The sequence below is a fragment of the Gossypium arboreum genome, chromosome 8 (assembly GCF_025698485.1).
Source record: "Gossypium arboreum isolate Shixiya-1 chromosome 8, ASM2569848v2, whole genome shotgun sequence".
Lineage (NCBI taxonomy): Eukaryota > Viridiplantae > Streptophyta > Magnoliopsida > Malvales > Malvaceae > Gossypium > Gossypium arboreum.
This window is the reverse complement of record NC_069077.1, coordinates 117,873,058-117,881,752: the sequence shown is the minus strand read 5'-3', so window position 1 is coordinate 117,881,752 and position 8,695 is coordinate 117,873,058. Positions and strand designations below refer to the sequence as shown.

Sequence of the window (8,695 nt, the reverse complement as noted above, 5' to 3'; positions counted from 1 at the left end):
CCTTGCATGTGTATTTTTATTAATTTTTTAAAAATTAAAAAAATTAAAATATCCTCAAATAACATAAATTATTTTAAATATAAAAGATATTAAAGTAATTTTCCTTCCAATTCCTTTAGATTAATGTTTTATTCTAGTGTAGTGTATTTAACTTTCTTTTTATCTTACGATACAATATCATTGCAATATCTAATATTACTGTAATTACTACTTTTACATTAACGCGAACCATCTATTTAAAAACTTAAACTTAATTGATTGGTGGTGTAGCCAACTCAAAACTTATAAATAAATAGTATAAATATAAATATTTAAAATTTATATAACATGAATTATTAATATATGTTAACTTAAATGATAAATAAAATGAAAAGACAGGTCAACATAATAGCTTACGCAGATAATGGTGGCTGCTGTTAGTTTTATAGTATTAATAAATAGAATGGTTTTATTCAAATAAATAAATAAATAAATAAAATGGTTTTATGGGAGGTTTTTTCTTTTGGTTTTTTGTGCTTGCAAACAAGTAGAAAAGTAAAAAGGAAGTTGTAATTTCCTATTAAATTTCTGTATTTTGTTTTTCAACCATTTATCAAGAAAAAGGGGGAGAGAGAGATAGAAAGAAAACGGAAGCTAGGAATTTTGGTAAAATATAAACACAGCAACTCCTCCCCTTTCTCTGTCTTTCTTGCTTCTGCCAATAATTTTAGATCGAATCCCAAACGTAACTCTATTCTCTTTTGTGTTTTTTATTATATTATTTTTTTGTTTCGTTTCTTAGAAGGAAAAAAAAAAAGTCATTTATAAATTCAAGTGTTTGGGTACTTTGGGTTGTTTACGAAAAAGAACATGAGCAAAGAGATTGTAAAGGAAGAAGCGCCTTCGTCGTCCCCTGTTGTTTCGGGTAGCTTTGCTTCTCTGAGAAGCGTCCGATGGCGTATTAGTCTCGGTATTTTGCCTTCTTCTTCTTCAGTTGATGATCTTCGCAGGGTAACTGCTGATTCTCGCCGAAGGTGATTTTTTTTCCTTGATAAATATTCTAGTATTTGATTTATTTTTGATTTTCTTTCCTTGTAAAGATTACCAGATTTTTTTATTATTATTTAATTTTAAATCCGGAACTTTTTTTTAACTCCTATTTTGATTTTTTTGTACAACACTCGAGCTGATTCTAGGTTAAAATTTACCCCCCAAAAAGAGAGAAGACAACTGTCTTTCTTTTTTTCTATTCCTATAACTTTTTTTTTCTTGTTCAAATTAGTTCTAAATTTTGCTCCTTAAATTGCAATTGATTTTTTTTTTCGTTTTTCATTTTTTTTGGAGTTAAAAACCAACAGTTATGGCCTCAAATCTCTGGTTTTATTGTAATTTAGATATGCTGGGTTGAGAAGGTGGCTGCTAGTGGATCCACATGTTCCAAAGGATGGAAGAAGTAAATCCCCTGATCTTGTCATGGACAATCCACTCTCTCAAAACCCAGGTAATTGCCAATGGTTCTTATTATTTTTCTTCATTATATTGGTTACCTATTTGTATTGTTGATTCATCAGTTTTTGTTTTGATAAGTAGTGCTATGTTTACCTCGCTATCTTATCTTGATTCACGTTGAACTTATGTAGAAAGTGTTTATGGGTCCAATGTTCGTTTCAGTTCCACAAAAAGGAGGCAAATCTCTTTGCCTCCTTTTCCAACCCATCCTGGTTGGTTGGTTGGTTTTGAAGCCAGGACTTGGAACTCGTCTTTGTCAATGGAAAATGTTCCATTAAACTCTCCAATACGTTAGGAATATTCTTCTTTGAGAAACTTAATGTTTTTTCATCATAATATACTCCCCTTTCTTTTAAAACTCTTCGTTGCTTGATCTTTACTGAAACAATATATAATTCTTAATGCAGACAGCACCTGGGGGCGATTCTTTCGGAATGCTGAGCTGGAAAAAATGGTTGACCACGATTTATCACGATTATATCCAGAACATGGAAGCTACTTCCAGACTCCTGGATGCCAGGGAATGCTGAGAAGAATATTGTTGTTGTGGTGCCTTAGACATCCAGAGTATGGTTATAGACAAGGTTTTTTCCTAAGCACTTTTCCAGCATATTTATTAGTTTCTGTTCCTTCACATTTTAGATTTTGCAAGATTAAATCAGCAATGTGTTGCTGCCCTAATTATTGAGTGTTTTCTAGTACCTGAATCACTGCTTTTCATGGTAAGACATAAAAGTAACATGCTTGCCTTTACCTTAGGTGAAAGCCAGTTGGACCTGATAATGAAAATTTCTTTTTGTGGTCTGCAACGAAAAAGCCATTGGAAATTGTGTCACAATAAAGTCAACTAACTAGTAGTTCTTGCTATTTTATTATCCGAATCATCAAGCTGGCTCTTCATCTGTTTCTCTTTCCTGCTTGTTTGTAGGAATGCATGAACTCTTGGCACCTCTTCTGTATGTTCTTCATGTCGATGTTGAGCGTCTTTCGGAAGTGCGAAAGCTACATGAACACCATTTCATTGACAAATTTGATGGATTGTCATTTGAAGAAAATGATGTTACATACAATTTTGATTTTAAGAAGTTTTTAGATTCTATGGAAGATGAGATTGGATCTCAAGGTAATTCAAAGAAAGCTAGGAGTCTTGATGAGCTTGATCCTGAGATACAGACCATTGTATTGCTAAGTGATACTTATGGAACTGAAGGTGAACTTGGTATTGTCTTGTCTGAGAAATTTACTGAACATGATGCCTACTGTATGTTTGAGGCTCTGATGAGTGGGGCTCATGGTTCAGTTGCTATGGCAGATTTCTTTTCTCCCATTCCTGCTGCTCAGTCCCAGAGTGGCTTGCCCCCTGTCATTGAAGCCTCAGCTGCATTATACCATTTACTGTCAATTGTTGATTCTTCCCTGCATAGCCATCTCGTCGAGCTTGGTGTTGAACCCCAGTATTTTGCACTTCGCTGGTTGCGGGTTTTATTTGGACGGGAGTTTTCACTTCAAGATCTCTTAGTTGTATGGGATGAGATCTTCACGGCAGATAATAGCCCACTTGAAAAAGACTCTGGAAATGATGAGAATTCCAGTTTTAAAATGTTCAATTCATGCCGTGGAGCATTAATAACTGCTATGGCAGTCTCTATGATACTTTATGTGAGATCTTCTCTGCTTGCCACTGAAAATGCAACAACTTGTCTTCAGAGACTCTTGAACTTTCCGGAGACTATAAATCTGAGAAAACTTATAGCGAAGGCGAAGCCACTGCAAATTCTTGCATTGGATTCTAAAATTTCACCTTTGTCATCTATATTTGATGGTTCTTATAACCGTAGCAAATCTGCAGTTAGTGGTTACAATCTTTCATCTCATCCAGTTTCTCCAAAAACTCCTCTATCTCTTGTGCCCGACAGTTACTGGGAAGAAAAGTGGAGAGTACTGCATAAGGCAGAGGAACTAAAGCAAGATAGTTTAGACAAACTATCTCCAAGTGGGAAAAAAAGATGGTCGGAAAAAGTAAAGCTGGTGCTATCTAGAACTGAATCTGATCCATCGCCTGCAAGAGCAGAGAAATACAAAAGGGGCCATAAGTCATCTGTTAGGCGTAGTTTGCTTGATGATTTGACTCGGCAACTTGGCTTGGAGGAAGAAGATACCGAAAAGGGAGGCTGTTCTGATGCTTCCAACTTAGGAGATCATCATTCTACAGAAGCTCAGGTAGAGGGGCAGCAAAATGATACTAACATAGGTTCAATTTACAGAGCTGAGGAAAGATGTGAGTGTGGAAGTGGAACTGTTGTCAGTGAAGAAAACTCCTCTATTTTTTCTGACCCTTTAAGTTCTGGAAGTGGTACTAATGACCATGAAAATGACACAGAAAAAAGTAGCTTTGCATCGAATTTATCGTCAGATGAAAATGATGATCACCACCAAAGTAACCCTGAAGATTCACCTCTTCCAGTTTCCTCTCCTCCTCCTGAAGGTGTCCCTTTAAATTCTCCACATGAGAATGAATCTTCAGGGAAGCTGGTCTCAGCCATGAAAGAAAGAAGACATCTCTCAGGTAGATTTCAATGGCTTTTTAGGTTTGGACGAAACAATGTCAGTCAGGAGGCATCGGATAAAGGAGGTACCAATGAGACTGCAAAATCTCTAAATCGTGATAGCAAGAGCAATACAGCAGACTCATCAGTTGCTGGTGCTTCTCGTAATTCATCTCTTGCCAGCCAAAGAGATGTTGTGGACCAGAATGTAATGGGAACATTGAAGAATCTGGGGCAGTCTATGCTTGAACACATTCAGGTAATATTTTGGTTGTTGTAATTGTGCAGAGCTTCAAACTAATGTGGACAATACTTTTGTTGTTGAACAAAACAGTCTAGTTTTGTCTATTTTTCATGCTTTCCTGAATAGTGTGTGTTTGGATTACATGTGAAGAAAGCTGTATACAACTTGATCTATAGTCTTGTGAAGATTTGTAGATGGGTTTCGTAGATTCACGCTGTATGCCTAATTAACCTAGAAATTGAAAAGGATTGTGGGATTAGGGGTAATAGCCATCCTCAATGGTATTAAATGATGTTGGTAGTTTCTTCTGTATGTACTTATGTTATAGATCCCTCCCTTTCATGTTACACTTGTTTTCATTTTAGGCGTTCTTGGCCTTTCTGCTAGTTTATAGGTTAGGGTAAATGATCAGGATGTTTAATATGTAAAAGATATTGTTGATTGACTTCCTTTGCATATTGAAATCAACATTTGCAGGTTCTCGAGTCTGTTTTCCAGCAAGATCGAGTTCAAGTGGGATCAGTGGACAACTTGGGTAAAAGCAATCTAGTTGGCAAAGGACAAGTTACAGCAATGACAGCTCTGAAAGAGCTTCGGAAGATCAGCAACCTTTTGTCAGAGATGTGAGATTTGTTGTTCTACTTATAAAATCTGTATATACATTTTGTAGTTACATTGGTTTTTTAAATGCAAATAATAAAATGATTTTTGTTGGTATTTTTACCTTTACTAGTGAGGTTAGGTTGGTTGTAGGGTTTGCCAAACCGATGACTTGTAACCCTTATAGAATCATCCTCTTTTCATTCATCCTTGTCTGGTTATAGCTCAAGTTGTCATATACACATGGTTAGTGAGATATGAAGTACAGCCCAATTAGCCATCGCAAACCACAGATGAGGGTGCAAAAATCTTGTTTTTGTTGGTTGGTTGGTTTAGGGATGGAATGCTTTTGAGATTCATATTGTTTGACAATGACAAACAATGTTAAGGCTCCCATTTATAGCCGGATAGGAGGCCCGCATTTGATGGAGATGGTTGATTGAGAGCCTCTGACGGAATGGTAGGGTTGTCTGAGGTTGAAGATGTATGTAGACTAATACGTTAAATATGGTGGCTGTCTTGTTTCTCCCTTCAGGGTGGTTATGCTAAGATCATTCTTGCACTCCCAAAATTTCGGGAATTTTTTTAAAATTTTAATTAGTTTCCTCTAAAATCTGTTGAAATTGTTGACAATTTTAATTACTTCCAAAATTTAATATCAAAGTCCGCTGCTTTCTTGACTATGTATTATAAGGCTTTAGCTATCTTTGTCACAAGGGGTTCTCAACACATGTATTGTGATGTGATTGGCAAGAGTTCATTAATCTATTGTGGATCCTATTGGCGAGAGCTTAAGATGTCATGAGTTAAATAGATTCAGCTCAATTAAATGTCTGTTATTTGAATAAATTCAAAGGATTTTTAGACAAGTGATGAATTTTATTATCCAAAAAGAAGTTGAATTCTGCTGCAAAGTACAAAACAATAAAAAAACAAGTGAACAAATCAATACACTACCCCAAACACTCTATAATATCCCAATCCCTACAAAGTTGAAAATTAGCAACATCAACCCTATTGATCAATTTCCTTTTAAGTCAACGCCTTACAAGATCCTATATCTGATGTTAAAAAAACTTGCTCATTGTTACTCAAATTTTGAAATTGCCTTGGGTCCCTCCTTCAAGATGAAATAAATGTAAGCATTCCAACCAATTTTCAAAATCAAGATAGTTAGAGATCTCCCCTTAAGCTTGAAGCAAGGCCAAGACATCTTATGATGCCGACCAAGTACCTGTTTTTCAATCTTGCATAATCTGAGTATAGATTCCCAAATTCTCTTTGAAACAGAACATTCAATGAATGCATGATTTCTACTTTCTATTTTTATCCCACAAACAAGCATTTTTCATTAGTTACCGTCCCTCTTCTAATAAGATGATCTTTAGTTGGAAGTCTATCCAATAATGTCATCCATGTAACCAAAGAATGCTTAGGTATGGGCAATGGAAACCATCCGAAGCTATGCCAACTAACTTTATCTCTTTGAGACCTAAGCTTAACCCAGATTTTAGAGACATTAGGATCCTCCTAACTACGAGAAAAAGAGCCCAAAAAGGAAGAAGCTTTACTCCTAAGCTTCAAATTCTTCCTCCAAATTCAACTAGCCGTAGACTTAAGACTCATTCCAAAAATCAACACCCTTCAAGATATATTCTTTAAGCCAGACAATCTAAATGGATTCCTCTCTTGCCAAAATACATCGAATAAGCTTCAAAATGCAAGCCCTGTTCCAACATTCAAGTTCCTTTATCCCTAAGCCTCCTTCAGACTTTAAACAACAAACTTGATCCCAATTGACTCTAGCACATGCAGCTGCAATATCATTCCCCTTCCTAAAGAATCTAATGCATGACTGGTTTATCTTTTTAATCACTGATTTAGGCAATATGAAATGCCTACACCAAAATTTTTGAATGCTAAAAATTTCTAGACGACCAACAAAACTCAGTAGGTTTGCTACCCAACATGAAATTCTAGTTTTTATTTTCTCAAGCAATGGAGAACAATCAGTCTCAATTAATCTTCTAGTGGCTTAAGGTATTCCTAAATACCTTACAAGGAGTCTACCAAGTTTAAACCTAGTGATATCTTTAATCTCCTCCGGTGTTCCTCCATCCGTACTATCACTTTTAGCTGCATTCAAATGCAATCTAGAAAGCTTGTAAAATTGAGAAAAACACACCAAATACCCACAACAGATCCCAAATTACCTTTCGAAAAGACCAACAGATCATCAACAAAGCATAGATGAGTCAACTTAACTTTATGGCACTTAGGATGATAGTTAAAAATACCATGACAAGCTGCAGCATCTAGTAACTTAGAACGAACATTCATGGACAGAACAAACTAGGTAGACAATGAGTGTTGGAAAATTTCAGTTAAGAAAAGGGTTTTACAGGTATAGTGGAAGATTAAAATTTTTCAAAATCAAAGTTAGTTTATGATATTTATAATAATAATTTTTTTATCGAAAAGTATCTATATTTTGTGGGAGACGGATTCTGATCCCTTTCAATCGAAAAGTATCGAGTAACACGAAACAAACACAAAATAAGAAATTATATAATTACTTTTAGTAGAAAAGTAATTCTCTCAATAGAAACAGATAAAAATAGTAATTCTTGTTATTTTAATATAATATACACTCTCTCTAAGTAGAGTAGGGGTGGGTGACCCACCCTAGATTTGTCGCCCCTCTTATCTATTATAAGAGAGTTTTAGGCCTTTCATTTATTGAGTGTAATTATATGTGTTTCTTAGACTTTTAATCCAATACTTTATAAGTTAATCCAACCCAATACTTTTTTTATTTCAAAAATAAATCTTATTTATTTAATAGTTTAATTAATTATATTAATTAAATAATTTTCTCAACCTAATTATAATTCCGTTAAAGTCGTGAAAAATTTACCATAAAAGAATCTATGAAAAATATATTTAATTTCATTTTTGAACGAAGTCATAATAACTAATTAATTTAATTCCATTTTCTAACTTTAATTATTTAATTATAATAATTAAATAACAATTCAAAAACTTTAAATTAATTTTGTCATTTCTATGCTCAATGAGAAAACGCATTTATTTGTGAGTGTGACTCATTTCTCTAACTCCATTATTTACATTTATTTTTATTCATTTGGTTCTACATGAAATTCATTTTTTGTTTCAATAAACTAGCAAAAGAATCGATTGGGCATAATTAAGGCTCAAATAATTTAAAATTAAGTTCCAGCTTTTCTAAAACGACTTAATTTTCAGTGGTACCAGAAAATACAGTTTGAAAATCCTGGAAAATATTAATTTTAATATTTATGTGTATAATATATTGTTACATCAAAGTTTGGTAAAGAACCCTGATAAACCATAAAAGTAACACATTTTGATCCCATGTTTAGCATGTTTTTGGATGATTTATTATTTAATTTAGTGAATTTAATGCTCTTAATCCTTTAATTTCATGTTTTATACTTAAGAGAGCATAGGGGAACAAAAGGAGCAGAAAACGGGTCAAAAACGGACAAAACGGGCTGATTTAAAGATCCACACAGCCAAGACCATTTCCACACGGGCTAAGCACACGCTCGTGTGAGCCACACGGACTAGCCACACGCCTATGTGGTAGCTCGTGTCGATATCGCTCCTTATTTCTCAAACATGAGGAAAAAGCTAATTTTTAGGGTTTCGAGTATTCTAAAGTCTATATAAACACAATAGAAGAAGACCTAAAAGGGGGCGCACGGAGTAGAAAATAGAAATTACTCAAAGAAAGCTGTTGGAATCATTTCGGAAGCAGATCCACTTCAAGATT

At 34.5% G+C, this 8,695-nt stretch overlaps 1 protein-coding gene across 1 annotated transcript; it reads left to right on the top strand.

The window, feature by feature from the left end:
- Nucleotides 1–455: 455 nt before the first annotated feature.
- Nucleotides 456–4,995, top strand: LOC108464307 (uncharacterized). Its single transcript, XM_017764537.2, has 5 exons — nucleotides 456–1,013; nucleotides 1,374–1,480; nucleotides 1,896–2,072; nucleotides 2,417–4,293; nucleotides 4,756–4,995. Exons 1-5 carry the CDS (start codon nucleotides 850–852, stop codon nucleotides 4,903–4,905), a joined length of 2,475 nt encoding a protein of 824 aa, XP_017620026.1. The 5' UTR covers nucleotides 456–849; the 3' UTR covers nucleotides 4,906–4,995.
- Nucleotides 4,996–8,695: the final 3,700 nt, after the last annotated feature.

Coding starts and splice junctions, on each gene's coding strand:
- LOC108464307 (XM_017764537.2), top strand. CDS start 850: ATGAGCAAAGAGATTGTAAAGGAAGAAGCGCCTTCGTCGTCCCCTGTT. Junction 1,014..1,373: donor ACTGCTGATTCTCGCCGAAG/GTGATTTTTTTT, acceptor ATTGTAATTTAG/ATATGCTGGGTTGAGAAGGT. Junction 1,481..1,895: donor TCCACTCTCTCAAAACCCAG/GTAATTGCCAAT, acceptor TTCTTAATGCAG/ACAGCACCTGGGGGCGATTC.